Source organism: Lathamus discolor, chromosome 3, assembly GCF_037157495.1.
Source record: "Lathamus discolor isolate bLatDis1 chromosome 3, bLatDis1.hap1, whole genome shotgun sequence".
Classification (NCBI taxonomy): Eukaryota; Metazoa; Chordata; class Aves; order Psittaciformes; family Psittacidae; genus Lathamus; species Lathamus discolor.
In genome coordinates, this window is record NC_088886.1 from 72240818 (window position 1) to 72266754 (window position 25937).

At 42.4% G+C, this 25937-nt stretch overlaps 2 protein-coding genes across 4 annotated transcripts in view; both read right to left on the reverse strand.

Annotated features, from left to right (window-relative positions):
* Window positions 1–12361, reverse strand: part of VWC2L (von Willebrand factor C domain containing 2 like) — a 58498-nt gene extending 46137 nt beyond the window's left edge. For all 3 annotated transcript variants that reach the window (XM_065669746.1, XM_065669748.1, XM_065669747.1), the window contains exons 1-2: window positions 11438–12361; window positions 8866–9332 (exon numbers count right to left, since the gene is read on the reverse strand). In XM_065669746.1, the coding sequence (XP_065525818.1) occupies window positions 8866–9276 (411 nt within the window). In that variant the 5' untranslated portion in view covers window positions 9277–9332; window positions 11438–12361. The remainder of the gene's footprint in view (window positions 1–8865; window positions 9333–11437) is intronic.
* Window positions 12362–12566: 205 nt separating this feature from the next.
* The window catches only part of SPAG16 (sperm associated antigen 16), a 432582-nt gene continuing 419211 nt past the window's right edge, over window positions 12567–25937 (reverse strand). The window contains exon 17 of the mRNA XM_065669744.1: window positions 12567–12846. Within this exon, the coding sequence (XP_065525816.1) occupies window positions 12671–12846 (176 nt within the window). The 3' untranslated portion in view covers window positions 12567–12670. The remainder of the gene's footprint in view (window positions 12847–25937) is intronic.

Consider the following 25937-nt stretch of genomic DNA (forward strand, 5'->3'; position numbering starts at 1 on the left):
CTGTTGTTGCCTCACCTTTATCTCCTCCTCAGAGACATTGGCTGGAACCAAGTCTACATCAAAGGAGCAGTTAGGAGCTGACTTGCTTTCCTCCTTTACATTGCTGAGGTTATGGGAGCACAAGGGTGTTAAACACCCACGATTACATCCACACACACATCCCCTTCTCCTTTGCTGTCTCCAGGCCCTGCTTCAAAGACCTGTCCTGGCTAGTAATGAGGTGTGTTTGTACCAGTGGGTTAACATCATGTATCTGACTGGGTTTGGTGTGCTTCTGGTTTACTTTGCTCCTGGGCTTCAACACTGGTCCTGCAAACACATCACATCACACTCTGACTTGTTCCTGGTTGCTTTATCTCTCTCATTCTTCATTATCTGTACTTTTTTGAAAGCCTAGCCCAAGTTTTTATTTTCTGGTAGCTGGCAAGGCAGATGAGGCTTCATGGGAGCCCCCTTGGGCAAATTCTTCTCACAGGTTAGCACCATGCAAACTACATAAAGGAGAATCGAAGCGGTACCAAGCTTCATACCCGTGTAATATCCTAATGGGCCACTTGTGATCCAGGAGGCTGCACTAGTTCATAGCAATGGAGAACATTCCCCACAGAATAAAGCAGCTCTTTACTAGCTGGCACTATGCCTGCCACTTATATCCAGTTCCCATTGCTTAAACCCTCAGGAGAGAAGCCAGCAGAGTCCAGGAGGTTTCTGTCCCTCAGGGGATGCTACCACATTTGGTTATGAGCATAAGCTGGGAAGGATATGAAATGAAGACAGGTTTGAATAGGTTATCTGTGATGAGCTGGAGTCTGCTAACACAGCGAGTACACTGGCTTAACCATCAGAAAGTTTTCCTGCCTGGGCTGACCACAGTTAACAGACTGCAAGATTCCCTGCTTTGAGGAGCTGCTTCAAGCCCTAATGCTCCTTGAAGCTTGCCCATTTTATTATAATTCCCAAAGAACTACCTCTGAACTGCAACACAGAATGAAGAGTATAGAAGCCTCATGCTACCTGTATTTTTATTTTGCAGCTAGACTGGGCATTGCTCACTACATGGCTTATCTAATTATATTCTTAAAACTAGTAACTAGGGTAATTAGCTAACTGAGCATTATTTTTGACAAAAGTAATTCTGCATAAAGCACATTCCAGCAGCAACAAACGAACACCTGCACTTCCCATTGCTCTGGTAGGAAATGGGCTCCTAACAAACTTCTCACCAATGACCTGTCAGCATTTCAGTGGCTGAAATTCTTCACAATCACAGGCTGATTGTGGACCTCAGACCCACCAGCCCTACAGAAACATCTTGGGTGACACAGATGGACATAGCCTGGGAGAGCCAAGGGATGAGCGCTTCTCCCCCTGGTCCCACTGAGCATTGTCTGGCACAATAATAAAGCCTCAGACTTGATTTTAGCACTCCTGGCAGAAGCTGGTAACAGCTGCATGTCCTACACATCCCATTTTCTTCACAGACCTCTTCTCTGGCTGTGCAGAGGTATCTCTTCTCTTTCAGCAGCTCCCTGGACAGCCCCCAGTTCTGGAAGCGAGCAGAGCCGATGAGCTATTTCCTGAAGTGGAAGCCCAGCCACAGCTTTGGCCGTACAAATGCTGGGCACAAGTTAATTCCTGTGTCATGTTTACTGGAAAAATACCAGCCCCTTGGGCTTGTATGTACAGGCCAAATGCTGCACCAGTGCATTGTAATTAAAACATGGGAGTTTGTGCTTAATTCCTGGTGATTCTGAATCATGCTGATGTGCAGGTTTTGGGTCTCATCTATTTCAATGGGGAGGTCTGAGACTGTGTGCGTGTGTAGCACAGCTGGCACCATGGAGCTCTGAGCTTTTGGGTCCTCCATGTATTACTGTGATCTGGGGAAAACAACAGCATATATTCTTGGTAGCAAAATTCTGAATACAGCCCATCTTCTTTCCCCTATCATAATAATATACCTGTGCATAATGAAATATATATGTTAAAGAGTGAGTAGCTAAGTACGTAACAGAATTTAAGAAATAGGTATCACTATAGATCAATGTGACATACGTATCTATTTTAGTATGTTTTCTTGGTACAAATTATGACAGAAATACAGTAAGTCAGTAATTTCAGATTCCTTTGCATAGACATTGTCACTGTAATTTTGCCAGGAGGGAGATAATAAATCATACTTTTCCATCTGACTGATGTTCTGTTTCCCCTGTCTGATTTCAATGACTGTGCGCTATCTTCAGAGCTGGCATTGTTCATGGCTCCTTTTATTAAAGCACAGGCACGTTATTGAAATTTCTTTTGTATTATGATTTTCTAGCCGTACGTGAAATTGCAGCACACACAAGGAGAAGAAGAAGAAAAAAATAAGCCCCATTAGTTTGAGTCACAGTAGGAAAAAAAATCTGCTGCGCACATCTTGGAGAGAAAAATGCCTATATTAAAATCCCCATGCTGGCTTGGGATAGTAATCAGTTGCTTGGAATTCATGAGTGAAGCTCTGTCTAAAAACTACTAGTAATATGGATGACAGGTTTAGTGTACTACCAAAAGGTTGCAATAGTGCTAGTTTTTGCAATGATGAGCTTTGCCATGATTTGAGCATTTTCCAAGATTCAGGAAAGTCAATGCTCCTGTAATAGAGGAGAAAACTCAGTGAAGATCATTCCATTTCTCCCTATTTTGTTTTTCTAGTGGCCTAGTGAAGCTCCTCAGATTTAAGGTGCCGTGTATCTGTCCTCTCATGCTGATGCAAATCACAATATCCACAGTCCAAACCTGCAGCTGGACAGTTGGACAGGGCTAAAGGGCTCTCAGCAGCCTCTGCACCACACCAGCCAATCAATTACTGTGGTTGTACACTTCTCCCCATCACCTTCCCTTTCAACCCAGGGCTGCAACAAACTCTTGTTTTTCCTGTAACAGCATCATTCCATCAGCAGTGCTTCAGGAATGTCCCAAGTGTTTCATTCATATTTGATAAGGCTGCACTCCCAAGCTGGGTAACTAGTGGTCAGAGCCAGGCTGTAGTTTGTACCACTTAATTTCTATTTCTGGCATGGTTCTGGGGGTGGGGAATCACTTTTTGATCTCATTGCCTCCTTTTCTCCAGCGGCAGAATGGATACACTGCATTTCAGGGACTGAGAGATGCTGAGATAGCAGCTGAATACACTCCTCCATGCGCTAATGCCTTTTGATGAGAGGTCTTACTTTGTTAAGTTATATTGAGATAATTGCATTAATAAAACATTTTTAAAGAGCATTAACAAAGGAGAAGGAGGTGCCACTGTTCTGAAGCAACAGTTTCCATAATGAGCTGAGAATTAGTATATGATAATGCTATGCTTACATAGTCCCTCATTTATTTTTGATTCTGATTATACCCCAAGATCCCTTCTAGAGTTGTGATCCCTACTGTGCAAAGTGCTGCTCAAGAAGACAAGAAGTCTGCTACATACAGAAGCCCTAGCTGAAGGATTACAGATGATTTGTGGACAAAACAAAGCAATGAACTTAAAATATACTGGCAGGAAACATAGAAAAGAAAAATAAAGTAGAACTCCAGCAGTGAAATCCTGGCTCTTTTCTAGTCAGTGGAGATTTTGCCCTAGAATGAAGCTAAAATTCATAGAATTCCTTCTTTTCTGTTTTGTTTGGATTTGATTTTCACAGAGCAGAGGCCTACCCTGAAGAAAGATTTGTTCTCCCATTTTCCACACTTCTATTTTATGTAAGGGACAAACATTTGAGCACCATCTAGGAACTTTCTGAGTGCGAATCAGTTTGGGAGCAGTGAAGGTGGGAGGGGAGAGGAAAAGGAGGTGCAGAAGTCATTGGGAAGAGCAGACAGATGAAAGGCAGCAGCAGAGGTTAAGCACTGGCAGAGCCAACAGCTGGAAGAAATTGCAGCTCTGTGCTTGACAGAAAGCAGGATGGCCACTGAAGAGCACCCAAAAAATGTCCTTGATGTTCAGAGCTGTTTCCAAGCTTAAGTTCAGGCTGAAGAGGATCTTCTCTCCTGAATACTACCAGGAAGGCTAAGTTGTGATGCCAAAGCCTTTTGCGTTACCACCCAAAGGATAACACACTCAACGTCCTGCCTGGCAAACGGAGGTATTTTAATGCCTAGAAAATTTCTGCCATTGACTTTGAGAAGGATAGCACCACACTACCAAACCCCATGTAACCGGGACTTGCTCTCCTGAAGGAAAAGGGAGCAGTTCCTGTCTGTAGGGTCATCAATGAAGAGAATGTTTCAAGATGCTAGCTTGAAAATCTCTTGTGAACTCATCATTCATTTCCCAGTGAGGGTATTTTGCTACAAATTCACATAGGTCCACAGAAGATTACTCTGGATATGCCTATATTGGGTGGTGAGAGATCTGGGAAATTTGGAAGTGATTATGGACTTTTCCAACTGACAGCCTAATCATAGAATCATAGAATAGTTAGGGCTGGAAAGGACCTTAAGATCATCTAGTTCAAATGGCAGGGAGCTGCCATGGGCAGGGACACCTCACACTAGGCCATGTCACCCAAGACTCCTCTTCAAATGGCTTCTAACTGTGGCTACGAATACTTCTTAGCCACTCTGTAAACTGCATTTCTCTAATGTGGGTAAGTGTGTGCTTTTCTGTCAGCAAGTTACGCAGGAGAGTGAAAACTAATCAGCACTTAGGAAAAATGTTGTCTCACTGACATTTGCACTTCTCCTCCACAAGCTGCCAATGAACATCCATCACGCTGGTGGTACACTGTCTCCTTAAGTTTATATAAGCTGCTGTCTGGGAACATTCATTTAAAACACAACCATGTGGACTTCCAATACCTGGGGCTGCTCTTTGAGTTGGTATTTGCTTATCTTCTCTCTCTGGGAAGAAAGGGGAGGGTTAACAACCTCCTTGAAAGATCTCTGCTAGTACAGGCGAGTGCAGAGCACTTGGGACTCAGACCTTAACTGCCACGACTGAAATCAAAACATGGCTGATGTGTGGGAGAAAAAGCAAGCTGCTAAGTGACCCTGAGAATCCCTGCCAGATCTCTCTGGAGAAAACAGAGAGACTGCCTGAGACTTGCAGCATCCTCCACACCTTCCCTGCAGCCACCACAGCCAAGCACCACCCTGTCTTTGCCTCTGAGAGGGACCAGAGGAGACGCAAGAGACCAGATTTGAGGTCGACAAGGAGAGAAATGGAAAAAGATAGAAAAGAGATAGGCGGATGACAGTGTAAGTCACCAGACCTCTCCTTTCTCCGGCATACTGCTCCACAGGAACCAAAATCCTGAACACTGTTCTATATATTAGACATACTTGAGTCAGATCTTGATTCACCTCAGAGACTATGCTGACCTTTTCTGCAGGGGTTTCTACATGGAACCACAGCCTCAGCTGAAGTTGGGATTAAATCCCAGTCAAACCAATGGGATAAGGCACTCTGTATGGGCACCTGAGGTCCCAAACCTACAAAGATTTCCCAGGACCCATAGCAGAGCTATGAAACCATCTGTAAGGAACACAAGATTTTACAGATGTATACAAGAAAAACTACTAATGGGTTTAGATTTACAAGTGAACTTCATTTCAGCATTTCATTTGCACCTGATAAGGATTTAGGGGCACAAGCACAAATATTAAGACAGCTGTCTAAACTAGATGGCTTGTTGCTATGCTTGTATTTTGCGCTTATGATTGTTATGAGTCAAAACAAATCCAAGATACAAGATCGGTTTACTAGAAGAAAGCTAAATATTCAAGAAATGGACCTTTATAACTACTACTGTACACTGACATACTCACAGTTACTGCCAATGTTAAGGAAAAAACACACATTAAATTGCATTTAAATTTCTCGCCGCAAACCTAAGCAGAAATCTAGAAACGAGACATGAAAATTCTCCTAAATGTAAACCTCTCACAGATTTTGATACCTTAGGGAAGAAAATTGCCTAGTGAAAAAAAAAAAAAAAGGAAAAAAAAAATAATCCTAATTTGTGAAACATCAGGCAGGTGAAATTTCAGTCACAGAATCCCAGACTGGTTTGTGTTGGAAAGGACCTTAAATCCCATCCAGTTCTAACCCCCTGCCACAGGCAGGGATACCTTCCACTAGAGCAGGGTGCTCCAAGCCCCTGTGTCCAACCTGGCCTTGAACACTGCCAGGGATGGGGCAGCCACAGCTTCTCTGGGCACCCTGCGCCAGCGCCTCAGCACCCTCACAGGGAAGAGCTTCTGCCTAAGAGCTCATCTCAGTCTCCCCTGTTCTGGCAGGTTAAAGCCATTCCCCTTGACCTGTCCCTACAGGTCCTTGTTCAAAGCCATTCTCCAGGTTTCTTGCAGCACTGGGAGCTGCTCTAAGGTCTCCCTAGAGCCTTCTTTTCTCCAGGCTGAACAAGTCCTAGCACACACACAGATTCACACTTGCAAAAGGTTTTTAAATGGAGGCTCATTTCAGCTGTAACTAAGCAGTGACAAGCAATTCTGTGGATGACGATTTGGAACCTATGTATTAGAAAAAGTAAATCAAGTGGTTGAAAGCATTACAAGCCCACATAAAACAGTGCCTCCCTTCTAACTGAAAACAGTCTGGGTTTGAGTTAGAATGACTGAAGCAAGCCCCTCTTCAACTTCAGTGTGTGTGGAATGGACTCGAGAAAGTTTGCAGACCTTATAAATTCAACAGGATGAGGGAAGAGCAGAGCCTGGAGCCTGTAAAACCTGTGAACTGCCCAGAATGTCATCTGCGGAGACAGCAGGTGAAAATCTTTGTTCTGTGAAGTAAACAGTCAAATGATTGGATGCTTCAATGAAGTAAAGATTTCCCCTTCATAGCAGCAGTTTCTTGAATCTAGAAGTTCTGTCTTTCCCATAGGATTTATAAAGTCATAGTTCAGACGTCCTCCTTTTTTCCCCCTCAAACACTGCTGAAAATGCACAGTAATCCTTCACTGCCTGAATCTCTCCCTCTACTTAGAAGCAAAAAAGAATTTCACTATTTATTCTATGTAAAAACATAGATTAAAAACAAAAAAACAACCCAAACCATTTCTGACCTACTCCACAGGGTACTGAGCTCTCAGAAAATACATTTCCAGGTCAAAAGCTTGACAGTCAACTAAGCTAAGTCTGAAGAATCTCACAGCCTGGACTGATGGCTACCGTGTGTGTGAGTGGTGAGTGTGTGAGTGGTGTGCCACCATCTACTCTGTGTTTCTCGGAAGATACTGGAATTTCACTTTTCAACCCACAGGCTTTGAACACAGCAAACAATGAACCAGATTGCTCTAACTCTCCCTAACAGCCTTTCTCCCCTAAGATCTGTTTCTCTACCCTTCAATCCAGTATCAGAGTGCAATTATTTCTTTCAGGAAAAGTGATCAGTACTTTTGTACTTCATTCACATGCAAAAGATACTTCAATGAGAAGATCCATCTCATTATTTTCCCTCTGGAATCTCTCTGGAAAGGGTCCTTATATATTTCTCCTTTCTAAAATCTCTCCAAAAAAAGTCCTCATAACTCTCATTTAAGAACCTGACCATATATCAGAATTGCACCTAGGTGGGATACTTTACCACCTGACAACTCAGCACTCAAAATCGAATCACTGAAGCATGATCATGGGATGAAGCTGGGATAGACCTCCCTAGGGCAAGAAGAAACTGTTACTTAAGCACTTCACAAGATCAACATCTTCAATTCCTCAGCAGAGCAGAGAACAGGTTGATCAGGATGGCGCTCAAGGAGATGTTCCTCATATATTTGTTTTGGTTTGTGTCTATGACACTGAACTGTCTTGCCCATACTGAGAAACTGCAGCTACAGATGGACAGAAAAAGATGAACATAAACCATACATGACAAAAGGGGAAGGAACTAATACTACCTTCATTGAAAATTACTGTATCTGGGAAAAAGGAAATTGAGACCTATGTCACCAAGAGCTTTTGAAATACACAGACCTCTGTGGAAGTACTTTCACTGTCAGAAAAGAGAACAAATTGGCAAGTGCATAATGAGATCAGGCATACAGCCATGACAAGTTACAGGCTGTTGTTAACTGTGGAGAAGGCACAAATCTTAAAAGCCACGTGACCTGGGAGAACAAACCCGTGTATACCTATTGCCTTTAAAGACCCCATTCTTCATTGTGAAATGCTATTTTCCTCAGGAGAATTGAAAACATGCAATCAAACTCATTAGAATGAGAGATGCAGGTTGTGTAAAGGGTAATGGGTTTTTGAAAATCTGGTCTTATTTTGAAGATATATTCCAGAAGGATTTCCTAACAACTTTCCTAATGGGAACTGAACCATTACAATTAAACCCCATACTTCTCATTACTTGATATGGTCATCTGCCTAGGAATTCATCTCCGCCATTCTAGACAGCCTTATCACAGTTGAACTGAAAATACTAAGTATAGCTTGAGATCTACTTACTTGCATTCTCATACAGTTCTAAGTAACAAACTCTCAGTACCATGCCATCAGATTTTGCTATCCAAACTAGAAAAGGGTTCTTAAAAAGCACTCAGTACTGGTTTATAACCTCTGTTATTGACCTCATTGGTAGTCCAACTTGATTCATACTATGAGCAAAGAAGGAGGTTGTCCAGAATAGCAGCTTCAGAGGGCTGGCATTTCACATGAGGGCTTCTGATGACCATTAGCCCTCAGTGAGTGCAAGTAACAGGGAGAGGCGGCAGCTTTTATATTAGCCAGACCTGCATCACAGCTAAAAAGGACTTCAGCTTTATCATTAATTAATAGCTGTGAGCAAACAGAGTGCCTTTGAGAGTCCCCAACAGAAATAAATACAATTCCTAGAGCAAACTAACAGTAAAGACTGAAGAAAGGGTTTCATACCTTAAATTCCTCCAAGATTTTGTAATTTTTCCCATGATATTCACAAAAGTTTTTCACTTCTTTGCATTCTGGACAGCATCCATTGTGTTCCACTTTTGTACACTTTGGGTGGATTTTAGGGCATTCTGGTTGATCACAAACAGGTCCATCCTCAGTACAGACACAGGGACAGTTGGAATGCCCCGGGAAAAAACGTTCTCCCAATTTGTACACAAAGCCACTGTCATCCACACAGCCCTTCCCTCGGTAGTCATCAAAGATCAGATTGTCATTGCTGGAGGTCTGGTCCCCTTCATCAGCAGGGTAGTCTTCGTGATTGATGGCAGCTGGGGTGACCAAAGCAGGGATTACAAAAAGAAGCACCCAGGCATCATGGATATGAAGAGCCATCCCCCTCCTCAGCTGCTCCATGGGATCTCAATGCCAGATGGAAACAGCTGCTTCCATAGGGAGACCAGTGTTGTGGTCTGAAAACAAATATTTTTAAGTGAGAAAACCCTCAAAATTCTAATGAATAATGACTTATAAAGGCCATAGTTTCAACCAGCATCCAAGAATACATCAGTGCTTTCAAACTACAGAGATAACCGACACTGTTTCATTCAAATTAAGCCTCTCTCAATTGTTGTTAAAGAGAATAAAGAATATGGAATACATAAATTAGACACACGTGCCTTTAAGCATATGCGCACAAAATATCTTCATAGAAATGGTGGCTCACAGCATCACCTCATTTTTACTGTTCAGTTCAGTTTTCTGATGCACCAGAAACTAAACTAGCTGCTTGAAATTCTAGGGGGATAGGCAGCTCTGATTTCAACCTAAGTTTAAGCATGTTGTGGCTACTGTTCCTCTGTGCTATGTATGATGCACTGCCCACTTCATTAAATTGAAGTGGAAAGCCTAAATTGAAAATGAGGTAAGCATAATCTGTAGGTAGATCTGTCCCCAGTACGAAAGATGGTGCTGGGTTATTCTTGGTCGATGAGTGGTGGAACAGCACGGAATTTTATATACAGCATTTCTGAAGAGGAAAAGGGACTACCTGGGCTATCAACACAGCCCAGCCTCCAGCAGGTACATATATATAATCCCAACAGAAGCAAAAATGTAATTCACCTTCTCCATTATTCAGCATGTCATTCCCAGAGAGAAACGCAGTGAGCAAGATGTTAAGTGCAATGCATGGAGCCGCTAAAATGTGTCTGCCTGATCAAGCCGGAGCCTTGGTAAAACTTTGGGAGCAATGCTGCATGGTCTGACCCTAGAGAGCTCTGCTGAAGCAGTTGAGCCAAGGACTGACCCAGAGTGGGAGAGAAGCTTTGCACTGCCCCAGAGGGAGAGTCATCTCCAGGCAAAGGCTCAGCACGTGCGTTGTGTGTGCACTGATGGCTGCCCATGGTGCCACCTCACTGCCACCAATGCACTGTCCTGCCTGCACACCCAGCAGCCAGGGATGCCCCAGTAGCAAAATGGTTTCTGACCTCTCCTAAGAGAGCTAGCTGGGCAAGGTATTACAGGAAACTTTTACATGAGATGAAATACTAGCACTATGTAGATTAAGGAACACTGGAGGTAGCTCCTGGCACAGACCAAAAATGGACCAGTTGGAAGTGTGGCATTCCTTCTGTTGCTCCGTTCCCATAGTGTGCACACGCAGTTACACACAGTATATACAAACATGCATTAAACTACACACACACAGGCAAACACATACTCCCCCTCCACCCTTCTGGGAGATCTTTTTATGTATTAGGATTTTTTGGTGGACTGCAGATGTTCAGCAATTAATTCTCCCTTAACGGAAGCAAAAAGGCAGCAGCAGCAGGAGGAAGGTTTAATCCCAAAGAAGCAGCTAAGGGATCCTGTTGACAAAGCAGTTTTTCCAAAGCCACAACAGAGGGAGACACCGGATATTACACAAGCTTTATCAAATTTAAAAGATATCTTCTTAATTGAAGTACTAGCTATGTTTCCATCACCAGGATTATGCACCCTGTTACTACTATCAGCAATATTGCAACATGCTGTCTGGGAATCAAGTGTTTCATGCAGATGTAGCTGCTTTATGTATCATCTCCAGAGCTGAGTATCCCACCCACTTAAATGCTACAGGTAGGCTGCAACATTGCAGACTGGGGGGCATTCAGAAGGAAAAAAAAAAAAGGCTGAAGCAAATGAAGTAATTCATGTCTTGGGAAATGTGAAACAATTGAGAGAATCTGTTGAAGTTTTGATGAGGAAGCTCTGCAAATCATATATACACCACATATAAAAAAAAGTTCTCCAAAGATCATAAATAAGACCACTATATTTTGCTACAGCATCTGAGCTGTCCCACAGCAACTCGCAAGGGCTCTGCTCAGCAGCGATCCTGGACGTCAGACAGACTGCAGACGTCTTGCACAGGCAGATTTCAACAAGTAAACAAACGCTGCTCAGCTCGGAATGAGTTTACAGCTGAACTTTCTTATCATTTCTCATCATGAGAGAGGCCAGCATTGTAGGCAAGTCTCTGAGTAAAACATTTCCACCCGCCTTCCCTCACCCCAAGTGAATAATTTACACTTACCTAATCAGGCTCGATCTGAAAGCTGAAAGGGGTCACAGGCCAACATGGACTAAAAGGTTAGAAATAGATTAGTAAAAGCAGTTCGTCCTAATCACATTTTCAGTGTTGACTCACGGACAAGCCCTTTTCCTCCACCTCCCATCGCAAAACACGGGAAAGCAGCAGCCCAGCAACCACAACATGAGAATTAAGCTTTAACCCAGTGTTCAAGATTCAAAGCGAGCAGCGGCGAGGCGGTCCAGAGGCTGGGATGCCGCGGAGAAACCCCGATGCCAGCAGCACAGTCATCGCGGCGAACTTGGGCTGGATTTCCTCAGGTCGTGGAGAGGGGGGAGGACCGGTGGGGTGGGGGAGAAGAGAAAAAAAAAAACCCATATACATCTATATATTCCCTCCCTATGCCCAGCGGATCTCTTGCGCTCCAAGATTTGCCACGGCGATGGAGGGAGGGGGGGAAAGGGGGCTGGTTATGCTGTGGGCAGGCGGCGGAGGGAGGGCGGTGGAGCCCCGCGGCCGGCGGGCGGGCAGCCCCCGCTCCCCTGCGGGGACTTCCCGGGCCGGGGGCCGGGCATGCCCGCTGCGGACCGCGCCGCTCCGCGCTCCCGCCTCTTATTATTGAAATGAATTATAAGTGTGGTAGGAAAAGAAGGGGAAAAAAAGAGGGAAGAGTGGGGGAGAAACATAAATAAATCCGTCTGCGGAGCGCTCAGGCCCGCGGGCGCGCCATGGCCGCTGTGCCCGCGGGCGGGCGGCGGTGTTTCCGCCGCTCCCCGCCGCCGCTCGCCCCAAGTCCTGCTCGCTGCTGCCGGCGTCCGGAGCTTGTGCTGCGGGGGGAGCGCCGCACCCCCGCCCTGTCTGCATGATTAAAACTTCACATCTTCCCCGTGGCTGGCACCGCGGAAGGGGCGCCCGGCTCTGGTGTCGCGTGTGGTGCTACATTAAGAATCAATCTCCTTGCAGTTCGGCTGCTCTGTCATTAGGCGTCATTGTAAAGCTGTTTCTCCAGGAAGGACCAAGAGAGAGTCTTGATGTTCGGAAAAAACAAGAGTGTCAACAAAAAGAGGGAGAAATTGGGGTTTTTATTTGGATAAAATACAGAATAATACTCCTTTCGGGCTGTTATTCCCACTGCACACATTAACTATGAAAACAATTTACTAAGCCCTCACTGCTCTCTTGTCAAACCGTTTTTTTCCCCTGAGATTAAGGTTAGGTTCAGCAGCGTGCTGGTCCTCATTTCCAGAGACAAACCTTACCGTCGGCACCCCCGGAGAGCAGCAGCTTTGCCCGGTGATGGAAACCAACGCTGTGCACTTCACCACTGTGGCCCCGCAGGCTGGATTGCTGCCCAGATGCAACTTGCAGAACCTTGACGGATCCATCGCTGCTCGCCAGAGCCACGACCTGACCTGAAATTGAGGGGAAAGTTACAGAGGTTTGCAAAGGCAAAGCAAGACAGCAGCGCTGGGAGCTTTGAGATCGTCGTTTTAAAGATGTCCATGCACGCTCCTGTTGTCTGAGATAAATTATCGGAGAGTTGGTCAGATCAATAATGATGAAATTGGATTTTGGAGTGATTAAGTGAATCTGGAAACCCCAGCATGCTACTCATTAGGAGCACAGCTATTTTCCTTGTATTTGGATACAATTATTCAGGGCCAGATTCTGACCCAGAGACTGAGCACAAGAGAAGTAGATGCTGTTCAGATACTTGGAGGTATCAGCTTCAGACTGTGCTCTTAACACTGCTTTTCTTGTACAGGTCTGTAAGAAATGAAGATCATAGAATCATAGAATGGTTGGGTTGGAAGGGACCTTCCAAGGTCATCTAGTTCAACCTCACTGCAATGAGCAGGGACATCTTTAATGTGGGTTTTCAACCAGGTGTCAAGGATGTCAGGTATCTGGTTGGACTTGATAATCTTAAAGGTCTTTTCTCACCTGGTTGATTCTGACTCTACGATTCAATCTAGCTGAACTGAGTGCCTTGTTCCCTTACACCCTTAAGGAAAACGATGCTAATAAAACTGTTAATATAGAATTCGGGCTAACAGTAGAAAAAAATTAAAAGCTGCAAAAGTTTCTACGGAGTGCCCATGTGTTTATTTATGAACCAAAGAGACTCAGTTTTCATAGAATTATAGAATGGTTAGGGTTGGAAAGGACCTTAAGATCATCTAGTTCCGAACCCCATCACTCAAGGAGGCAGAATGAGCTCATAAGTTTATTATCTTCCTGCTTAAATAAAAGCTGGTAAGTGATATGTTTGAAGCACCTTTTACTTGCCCAGCCACCAGCTAAAGATTCTCTCCTTTTAGAAATTAACTATAGGAATCATGAGTTTCAGGTACAAAAATAAATAAATAAAAAAAGAGGATCAATACATTCATTTCAAGGCTGATGTGGGCCTCCCAACAATGGGATCATTGCACTGCCAGTCCTCATCTTGGTCAAACACCTTTTCCTATTAGGAGCAAGTCCAGTATACCCTCCAAATGATTACAGCTCCTTTTATGTATCAGGATTTTCTCTCTGAAAGCAAAGTCATAGCCAGCAGAGGAATAATTAGTACTGACTTTGACAAAGTCAATCTGGCACAGATGTCATAATTTTTTTTAATATTATGAAAAACTGAAGTTATTTGCTATTTTTAGTCATTCAGATTATTCACCAAGTACCCAATGGGAACATATTGCCAACAGAAGTTAGTATGGAGGAATTTGTCCCAGTTTGAATAATGCGCAAGCCGTAGGGCCTTGGGTGTGCCTATGTGATGTACGGGGAATATATCCAGGGAATATATTGTCCCTCCATTCAAAGCAATTCTTAACAATTATGTTCTCTGCTCTGCTCATTGAGATCTGATGATTTCATTTGGCAGCCTGGGAAGTAAACAACTGCCCTTTTCTCCATTTATCCAAGGAAACACACAGCCAAAAAGATCTTACAAATGTGCTGAGAATATTTAATCACAAGTTATGCTTAGCATGGTCATGGATATTTGTGCAAGAAAGGGAACTAGAAAGTAGAACTAACCATGATAAATATGCCCTATTTGCAAACCTTTATAACTACCCGGCTTCTTCATCTAGAACAAAGCCTGACACAGCAAAGATCTGTAGGATGGATTAGAGTGTCCAAAGGAGCAGATGTGAATATTTATTATAAACTCTTCCAGCAATTCTTTGCTGACAGAAGCATTGCATATGGATTTCACTTGCAGCCAGACTCTCCAGGCAGTCTCTGGGATGACTTCTGTAGGAGCCAAACAAATGCCATTTCGCCTGGAGCCCTGACACCACAACAGCTGGGCAGGGGGTTAATGTCACTTTCAGCTTCTCAAACTCAATAATGAACCCAGTCCTTACAAAGAGAGAGGGTCAGGAAGGAGAAAAGATTTAGACAACAGCAGTTCACATCCAGAAAGTAAGGGCAGGACAGACTGATAACTGAGACAACAGCTTCCATGTCTAACTCACCCCCTCACACCCTCCCCAGTGTTTTTCTAAATACTTTGCTAGGTAAGTCATATGCCTGAAGCAAACTCACAGCACTCTTATCCGGCCAGTCCATGCCAGTATCCCGACAGTACTATGAAATGACAAAACCAATAGAGAAGAATAAAAACCAACTAGCAAGGAGGCGCAGTAGTAAACTGCACATGCCTTCATTGCCTGTACGTGCTGGGGAAAGGGTTTAGGTGTATGAGGCAGCCCTGATGCAGAATGATTCTTTCCACAGGATTTTTTGTTACCTGAGTTATGGTGTATTACTGTCATGACTATGAGCACAGCCACTGCCTTGCTCAGTAGCAGCCACATGCACAGGCAAATGAGTGTGAGAGGGAACGGAATGGGAGGGGAAGGCACAATATAAGAACATCTCATTTCACTCACTCTTTATGTCAACACTGATCTATGCGCTCATAAGAATTTGTTCATTATAATGCAAATATACTCCCTCCTTCCTTCCAAAAGGAAATGTTTCCTTTTGGAAAGAGGGAACAAATTGTGTTTTATTGCTCTTTCAAAATGTTCTCCAATTAGGAAAGCAAACAAAAACTATTACATAATTGTCATGCAAAGCTCTCTTTTAATGAAGAATACTTACTTCTGCACTGACAAAGGCACTTTGATACAACACGCAGAGGAAGGTAAAAGCCTGGAGATAAATTTTCCTTCACACCTTTGACCATACTGTCAGGTGGGGCTGGTCTATGCAAACCCACAGAACTCAGCAGTTACACTGATTTGCATTGAACAGTTTCTTGCTTAGAAGATGCAGAGCCTCAAAGACTCTGACCTTCAGATCTCACAGCCTCTAGATCTCCAGCTCATGAGGCTTCCAGAAAGCCTGCTCTGGATCTGCTGGTGCACCTCCCAGACAGGCAACATGGGGAGCTGAAATGAAGATGTGCTTTGGCTGGCCCCACACCATTCCTGAGCTCATCCTTCTTCCTCAAACTGGCAGAAAGGAGTGATGACAAAGCATCAACGGATGCTTTTGTTGCCACAACGGAGAGACATACAGTAGCAGCTTTTGTACTAATTATAGCTGATTTGCTGTTGCGTATTGCAAGAACTTAGGTACTAATTTTTCTGATGTATCCTATTATGTCCTTAGAATAACATAAGCTCTGACCATCTGGTCATTTGCTTCAGAAAGGATGCAGTGAGTTAGAAAAGTTAGAGAAAGCCAGCAAAGGCAAATAAAGGTATAAACAACTTCTGTGCAAGGAATCGTTGAGAGGGATGACAACTTACCCCAGAAAAAACTATTTGTGCACTAAAATGTACTTGGCTGATCACACTTTCTCTGTATGCAAACCTCAAGCTTCAGTCAGCCTGTGACATCGCCACTGTTTCCCTCCCTGGAGACCCATAAAGAAACCCAGAGCTGAGACAGACCCCAAACTACCACTCAGGTGGCGTGGGTGAAACACAGTTTCCGTCAAAATGCTAGTCTGAGTCCTGGCTAAATGGGAGCTGCAAGGCAGCCAAAGCTGTCAGGAGCTGTGCAGTGTGGGACAGGGTATTTCTGAACAGTCACCTTGCTCCTTGGACAGAACTGAATTTCCTCTGAGCAATCAGTGCTCTTCAGCTCCCTTTTCCCACCCAGCATTTGCGTAAGCTACCTCTGTAGGTTTCCAGTCCTGGTGTCCTACAGAGAAAAAACTCTGTCCCTGATCTCATGCATGCTACCTCACCAAGCTGGCAAGGCTCTTGGTTTTAGGCACTGATAAATTACAAATGCGGTGCTGTTGTTTGGGCTGGAAGTACATTTGTATTTAAACCAAAAATCACTCATACCCTTCTAGAGAAACTATTTCTGATGCTAAAACTATATCCCTACATTGTTTTGAAACCAGAACGGGATGCTGAAATTATTCAGTACCTCAAAAGATGTGATTGCTTTTAAGACATGCACCCACCCCCCTTTGGAGAATGAGGTACTTAAAATTAATTATCTTGTATGGAAATCTGGCCCTGCACATTTTCCAAATGTACATCATGTTACAGGCCTAAAAAATGCCATAAGCATAAAGTGTCAAAAGCTAGAATTTGGAAAAAAAAAAAAAGTAATTTTACTGGAGTTTCCACACTGACCTGAACATGTGAGCTTAAACCCAAAGTTACTATATTCAGTGAAACTCAGTACATATTAGTAAGCAACATGCTTTTTCTCATCTACAGGGAACTTTGCATACCTGTGCTGCTATACAAATACTAACAAATCCAAAGCTACTCCGGGAATACAATGTAAGATCCACCTCCTGATTTGAACTGGTGGATACATTTAAAATAGTCGTGGTATGTTGAAGCAATCTTATTTGTTACTGCATTTCATCAGAAGGCAAAACTATACAAGATTAATTCGCTGGGTTGATGGAACCAAATTACTTGGGGTGGAGGGAACAAAACCTATACTTGTCAGAAGACAGCTTGGCAATTTATATTCCATAAGAGCCAAACAGAAATCACAGCCATGATTACTGTCTTTGTAAAATGAATTCTGAGTAAAGCCTTGCCAACACCACAGTAAGTACTGCTTCACTGGTTTATGCGTTCAAACAGCTGGAATGGACTGGGAAAGCCTAAAAAGCAGGCCAGATTACTGGCTCTGACAGTCAATAAATTATATTGGCCAAAGCCTTAAGATTTCATCTTAAAACAACAGACCCAACCTTCCTGCTTTGTCCCAGCGCATCTAGTTCATGCTGCAGACTGCTACATATACACACTGCTGTGTCCAAACAAACCACCACCACCAAGCCTCACCGGCGAGCCCTTTATAGGCACATTGAAGCATTATACTTTCCTTCAGGCAAATTAAGTTATAAATGATGCAACATTCCATTATTGAATACTCTAAAAATTCCTATTTTGCCAGACAAGTACTTCATGTTTCTAGAGTAGTATAGCACCTTAAATGTTAATAACATAGTATTGTAACAAAAGTCACAAACTCCACAACTTACTGTAGCCTATTAGGCTGAGACATTCATACCCGTAGCTAGCTGTTTGCTACCTCAGAAAAGTTCTTTCCATAGATTCAACAGTTAACATTAACTCTTTTGCTCAGATACAGTGCAGAACAAGGACAGTGAAAGATGGGAAACTCTGCTTCAGCAGCAATTTACTGCCAGAGTAAACAGACCAGTTGAGGTGCTGGATTTGGACAATTGCTTCTAATAAAAGTATAGCAATTCCTTTAGACTTCCTTGTAAATAATTCAGATTCTGTAACTTTCCCAATTTCAAAATACTTGCACTGCCTAACTGTAAGCAAGGCATTCATCTTCAAAGACACAAACCCAGTTATTTCTTGCTTCATGAAAATTACATTCTTGCATGGATTTAAGAAATTCTGTTTATCATAACTGCATAGAAAAGCCTGAGACCATTACCGATAGCAGAGATGAAATAACATATCAAAGAGAGAAAGGAAGAAAAGCTTTGATCAATAGGGAAATGATTTTTATACACATCAGAACCAATTTAAAGAATTCTCTGGGATCAATTTAGATAGACAGAAATGCTTCTCAGCATTTATTACCTGTGGAGGGAATATTGATCCCATCCATTGATTTCTCCTATGCATGTAGAGCAGCATCTGGTTTTGTTGTGTGGGTTTTCTTAAAGATGCCCCAAAGTGGAGAGTATCAAGAAACTACTTACATTTTAAGGACTTACATTAATAGTTCAACCAATGTCATAACTCAGAACTTTTAAACTCTATTTAAGAGTAGGCAAAATGTAATTTAGCTTAATTTTGGCAATTGATTGTTAGTCAATAGAATATATTTTAAGAGAAGGAGGGTTTTTTTGAAGACTACTAGTTCCTTATATAACACATTGTACCAAACATTTTCTTTCCTGTTCCCCTTTCAAATAGAATCTCTCTTCATTATAATCTTATAAATCACACAGTATTAATGGATTACATTCCCCCTGAATGTAATCTTTTGTCATTATTGGAGCCGCAACCATTTGCATCATCATGATGATCACTCAACTTAGTCTCCTAGGAACGGGGCATCTCTCAGGTTAGGTGTAAAAGCAAAAATACCCAGTCCCTGCCTTGAATAATTTGCAGTGTAAGTATAATTAAAAAACAACCAACCACAACACGGAATACAGCAAACAGATCAGAAACGACAAGGCTACAGATAACTAGCCGTGATCACACTGTTTTCCCGTAGTTAACTGTTTCATAGGCATCCTGGCAGCAGGACAGGACTTAGGTCTGAAGTCTCATTTCTGCACTGCACCATATAGAGGTACCAAGTACCTCTCCTCTACGAAGCTGGTTCAGGTATTTCGAGCACATCCAGAGCAGCACCAGCTAATATGACCCAGCCTGGACACAGCAGAGCATAACAGTGCCTATGTGACCTCTAGCCTCTGAGCTGGCATCACCTGTGCTGCAGAGAAATGTGAACTGGGTGGGCTGGGTTCCCTACTGGGAAATGGGAGGAAAGCACTGAGCTGCTTTGCATCAGCTCATGAGCAGGCTCAGATTTCACTTGGTATGAAGTCAGACCAAGCTTTAATGTTACGGAACCTTTCTGAAAAGGTAAAATGGCAGATGGAGAGGTTGCCAGACACAACAGAGATTCTTCATGCAAATGTTAGTGTGCTTGCCTAAATATAAGTAAATACAGTGCTCACAGACGCTGCAAACTATGATTGCAGTGGCTGTAGATCACTACTGTCAGGCTAAGCAGAATGTTATTTACCAGGCAACTGGTTTCACCTTACAATAGATGTTGCTACTTTTTTTTTTTTCTTGGTTCTGTACGCAGCTTTCAACAAATATAGCAATTATTTCTTGTCTTCCAAACGTACACTGTATTTTGCTTAGGAAGGCACTTTTCTGACATTGTTGAAAGTCCTCCATTTTCAGATGTGAATAAAACCTCTAAAATATTATTTTCTTGGACATAATGACAACCCCTCCTCTCTTTGCCTTTGCACTGTGTTCATTTAGCTTTTTCATGGGAGAGGGCATAGAAGAAAAATCTTGAGCAGGTTGTAATTCACGTGCAGCAATTTACTAAATATTCTCAGTAACAGAGACCAAAAGGCAAGCTGGGAAAAAGAGAAGAGGTCCAACAGTCTGCTGATACAGGTTTTTAATATATTGGTACCAAAATAAAATCCTTTTGTCATTCTCTAATGTAATGACTTTTTTTCTCCCTTTCTCAGAAGTATTTAAATAGACAAGAGATTTGGCAAAGTATATTAGGGAAAATTAGCTCATCTCAGTATGCACTTAAACTCATGACTCACCTTATGCATATGAAGTCATTCAATTCAGCGTAATCATGTGCTTAAATGATGGCTGGATCAGGGCATCACAAACAGATTCATTATTGCAATAATGAGTTACAGCACAAGGTCTTCAAATGAACAAATTCACTTTTATCTGGCTTTTAGCAGTACACTAACAGTTAGACCTTTTAAAGAGAAAGGCAGCTTTATAGACTGAGTAGGAGCATATAATGCAGGTTTCCTAGACCTAAATACTAGAAGAAGGTAGTAACAGCAAAATAAGTAAGTGCAGAGAAGTTACTTAGACAAATTATCCAACAGACGTTTACAAAGGTGGAAAGTGATTCCCCTGGAACACAGAAAAGTCATTAAAGTCATATTACCCAGGCAGTGTATTAATAGAAATTCAGTTGTTACCTTTAAAAATCTGCATATAGAGATTTGTCCTGGATGAGAATTGAGTGAGTAGCAGGATATGGCCTTTGGCATTGCCCTCAAAAGAATAAAGGTGTGGGGTAATGTTAGGACAACAGAAGAAGAAGACTTATCTTAACTTTTTACTGTGTGGAAAACATGACCAAGATGAAGCGGTATTACTGCCAGAGCTTAAACAGATCTCAGAACTCAACAAATCCTTTTCCAGTCAAAAAAAATCACCAGAAAGTTACTCAGAGAAAAGAAAGCATTTATCTGATAGAAGAAAATCCTTTATATAAAAGAATTTAAAGCCTTTTTATAATGATCTCTAGACCCAGACCATTACTGTAAAGCTACCTTTCAGCTGGACTTGAGCTTGTTTATATTAGACTTTAGTTGTCCTTTTGGATTTTCAAAATAGTTTCAAAACAAATGAGAAAGTATTAAAGCTGCAACTTTTGGAGCAAAGACTTCAAGATGTCATAACCTTTCTGGATGTGTTTGTGAGGCATGCTTGAATATATTCAGAATATATTAAAAACTAATATACTGAGAATAAAAGGACAACAGTCTCCATCTTCTGACCAGGGCTGGAGGGGTTCTAATGAAAATTTCTACCAAAGATTCTGCTCCACTTGAAGATGTCCCTGCTCATTGCAAGGAGGTTGGGTTCGATGACATTTGAAAGTCCGTTTCAACCCAAACTATTCTATGATTCTGTGACTAATATTTTTGTGCCTGTCGTGGTTTAAGCCCAGCCAGTAACTCAGAACCATGCAGCCACTTGCTCACTCCCCCCTACTTCCTCCCCCCAGCTCCTTGAAGGATGGGGAGGAGAAACAAAAGGATGTGACTCCCACAGGTTGAGATAAGAACAGTCCAGTAACTAAGGTATAATACAAACCACTCCTGCTGCCACCAATAATAATAACAATAAGGAAAGTAATAAGGGAAGAGAACACAACCGCTCAGCACCCGCCAACCAATATCCAGCCCAACCCAAGCAATGATGTAGCCCTTCTGGGTAACTGCCCCCCATTTATATTGTGGGCATGATATGCTGTGGTATGGAATGCCTCTTTGGTCAGTTTGGGTCAGGTGTCCTGTCTCTGCTTCCTCCCGGCTTCCCCTCCTCCCTGGCAGAGCATGAGACTCAGAAAGTCCTTGGTCAGAGTAAATATTACTGAGCAGCAACTAAAAACATCGGTGTTATCAGCGCTGTTCCCAGGCTGAAAGTCAAAAACACAGCACTGCACCAGCTACTAAAAAGGAGAAAAATGACTGCTAAGAGCTGAACCCAGGACAGTGCCTATAATAGGAACACCTTACTGAGTTTTCAGTGTTACACAGAATATTTGTATGTGGACACAAATATAGGTGTCTGTGTTTCCAAGTGAATCTACCTTGAGGAAAAAACAGATGAGGCACAAGGTAAATGGCATCCTGGCAAAATTCCTTGGATTGCTACCACGTGTGGGACCTCAGTCCCACCAAGATCTTTCACAATCCAAAATCCCCAAAGGCAGCAAAGGCAGCACCTGGGGAGCTGCCTGTAGCCTCGTCAGAGAAATAACCTCCTCCTCACTTGCTGGCTGAGAAACTTCAGAGAAGGTGACACCAGTGATGTTGTTGCTGTAGTGGTGCTTGTGCTAGCCAGGGCAACAACATGACAAAACTGTCGAATTTTAAAATGATGCATGAGAAGAAAGCCATGGAGGAAAAGAGTAAAGATCAGTACCATCTGATGATCTTAAAATAGGAATAAATCACCATAACATTATCTGTGTAAGCTGCCAAGCTGAAGCTCTGCTTACAAAGAAACTTTCTGAAGGACTTACATGAAGGCAAATGCTCCAGAGCATGGTTAAGGTTCACACTAAAATCTTATTCTGAGGAAAAAGCTTTCTCTTCTGTTAAACTTATATATTGGAAGCAGCGTATCAAGTACTGTACTGTGTGTAATGTTATCTCCATAATACATTAGCTGGTTTCTTGGTGTGTCAAGAGCCTAAGAGGAAAAAGAGTCGCACTTGCATTAAATAAAAAATTTCATTAAGAAAAATAAAACTTACTGAGGGGTTAACTTGGAGAAATGAAGTCACAGCAAAATTGCTGTCACCACAAATTGAAATTTATTCTAGTTTCTGCTACAAGTGAGGTCCCTGAATATAGATTTGGGTGCAAAACCATGCTTTCCCCTGAACTTCTTAGTTGACTGCAGCTGTATCTATTTTAGGCATTAGTATGTCTTGTTTTTAAGTGAAGTTGAGCAATGTATAAAGACCAATTCCAGGAGCTACGCAGGACCATAGCGTTGACTAATGGAAACACCATTTTAAAAGCATTCAGATAACCTTTTAATTAATATTCTATTCTTTCTCTTTTCCTCACTCTCCATTTTCAGATGCCTGCAGTTATCCAGTTAAAGCCTCTTTGATCGTTCTTTCTTCTTCAAATGGTAAGGTGGATATGCTTGTGTTACAGGAGATGAGACCAGGATGTGAACAATGATTTATTTTTCCCTTAGACAGCATATGCATCATCCTTTCCATTAACTCTAAAGGAATGTCCAGATATGTAATCGTTTTTTTGACACAGAGTGGGATTAATTTCATCTAACCTTGCCATCCCACAGCAGAAACCGACACAAGTAGTTGGTTCGTCTGTGCTCCTTCTGCAGCTACCAGTGAGAGAACTTCCTTTTCAGAGGAGCGCACCCTGCCTCTTCTAGATAGCTATTGCAGGCGCTTATGTCTGCGCTGACTGGAGAGATTCTACATAGCTCACTTTCAGACAGCTGAGGCAGCATGAGATTAAAACTCACTCAAAAACTGCAAATAGGCACCTCAAAGAAATTGTCAAAATAAATTCCCTAGTTTGCACAGACTTGTGTATACCACAGATTCTGAAAACATAATGAGGCATGTCCAGGTGCTTAAATACCATCCAAAGCCAGACTTACATAGGGAATGACCTCTATTAAACCCAAGGCTTCATCCGGTGCAACTCGTGCTGTGGCAACAATCCATCATCTAAGTGGCATTTGGTAAGAAAGCAGATCATGTGCATCGTCAACATCTTGTAACCCTATTAACTCTGAGATAATGGACTTGTCTCCACTATATTTCTAAGCTTATTGAAATGGATTGTAATTAGCACTTTTTTTATACAAATCTCTTGACCCTCAGAGCCAGCTTTGACACAGCAGCTAATAAATACTGCAGGTGATCAAAGTCTGAGATGAAGGTGGACTCAGACAAAGGTTTGCCCATGCAGACCTAGAAGCCAAACTTCAGATTACATTTACAGTTTAAGCAGGAGTCATAAAAACTACTGCTTCAGGGAAAAAGCATTTTTGAGGAAAAATAATACTTATCATACTTATCTTGCTTTATCTCACAATGTTCTGCCTAAATGTTTTATCTCTGAACATACTCCTTGAAGAGAAATTGGGTGTCCTTCTGAGCCCAGATCAGAGCAGAAGCTCTGGGTAAACACTGTTGATGCGGAATGCTTTTTGCACTCCTCCGTCTTCTGTAGCAAATAAGATCAGGAAACAATTCTGTTTTGTCCTTAAAGCTAGTTTGTTATTATCATTATTATTTCCAGCTTAAAAGGTGATGTAATGTAAGTTGATTCTGTGTTTTGTCAAAATCCTTCCCTACACAATGCTCCCTGGAGAGGAAAGTTGATGAGCTGGCTAAAGCACTGCTGGGGCAGCTGAGGAAGCCAGTTAAGCTTGTGCGGTGCATGCCTCCAGCCTAGCCTGAGGTTACCCACCTGACTTCTCCCTGCCCAGGCTGTCATAGCTGACTGGGCATTTTCCATGGTGACTGGAAAGAGTCGAGTGGAATAAAGCATGCTCTGCAAGTCCCCACTCTCCATTCACTCTGGAGGCAACACTATGAGTAGCTTCAACAAATTACCTATTTTCAGGTAGTCAAATAGATCGGTTCAGTGCCATCCTTAATCTTCCCAAACTTCAGCTCTCCTAACTCTTATGTTTCTTTTTTTCTGTTTATAAACTTTTCAGGATAAAACAACAGTGAATTTTAATCATAATCAATGCAGCTTTCAGATCCTGGCTACACTATCATGATAATTTAAATGAAACAGTGTTACAGAATGACTTTTGTCTCCCTTTAACATGACAACTAAATAGTCTTTTACCATGGTAGTAAAACCACAGACACACAGGAAAACTGTGGAAAAAACAGAAGTAGAAAAACGGGCTTAATAAAATCTTCTCCAAGTAAAAGCTCAGAGTCTACTTTTAATGTAAGCATGTTATTGTCAACAGTGGCATCTCTATTAGGCTTGTTCCCTTACCTATACATTCCTATTACTGTCATTTCTCAGGGTTGTCATATTCACTGCCTTGACAGCACAAACACCATGCTGTAAAATCTGTCAGAGAGGCCAGCTGATTTCCTACATCTTCTGACACTTGCAGGTCTTTAATATCAGGCTGTCAGAACACCTAAGAGAAGGGCGGGTGTTTCCCTGTTTGGTGCTGTTACTGTGACTACCATTGCACATACTTTAATCATTAGCCTTCTACTGCTGTGAAATCCTGACTTTTATGCCCTTGGAGTCCCATGCTAGAAAAGGCTGCTGGCATAAATCTGTCACAGAGGTTAGCTGGCTCAGTTACCCATGGAGTTATATTTGTAAAATGAAGCCTTTATGTTTTATGAAGCTTATATTTTTTTTTTTTAAACTTTCTTCTGTGACTTTTTTTGGTTTTGAGAGGGGAGCTGTAGTAGGTGTAATGATTATTCAGTGACAGGTGTAGGCGAAACTCAGCTGCTTAAAATAAACCTCTCTACCCCTGGATCATTTTGTCTTTCGGTGTACTAATGCAGCAGATGAGCCCGGTGGGCAGTAAGTTTTCTACAATGCAAAACTTCTTTGATTCAATCTTGAAATGAAACTGAGAGGAGAACAACAAGGTAAATCAGACAGAACAGTCAAGAGCCTTTAAGTGTTCATGGCACTCACTTCTCACGGAGGAGGGTATCTGTATTCCTGCTCCAGCCCTGCTGTTGTCCCCCAGTGACGCTGAATGAACTAGTTCCTAAGCTAGTCATTATCCTGGGATAGACCTTTTAGAATCTCTCCTGCTTTAGCATTCCACTTTGTATCCCAAAAACTTTAAAAACTGGTAAAAATGATTTTATAGCCCCCAGATCAGAGCTATAGAATATATACCCTGAGATGTAGCAGTCTCTGCTACTACTAACAGCCAAATTAATCACACAGCGTGGCATGGCTCTACAGAAATGACATGGATTTAGGAAACCCCATTGC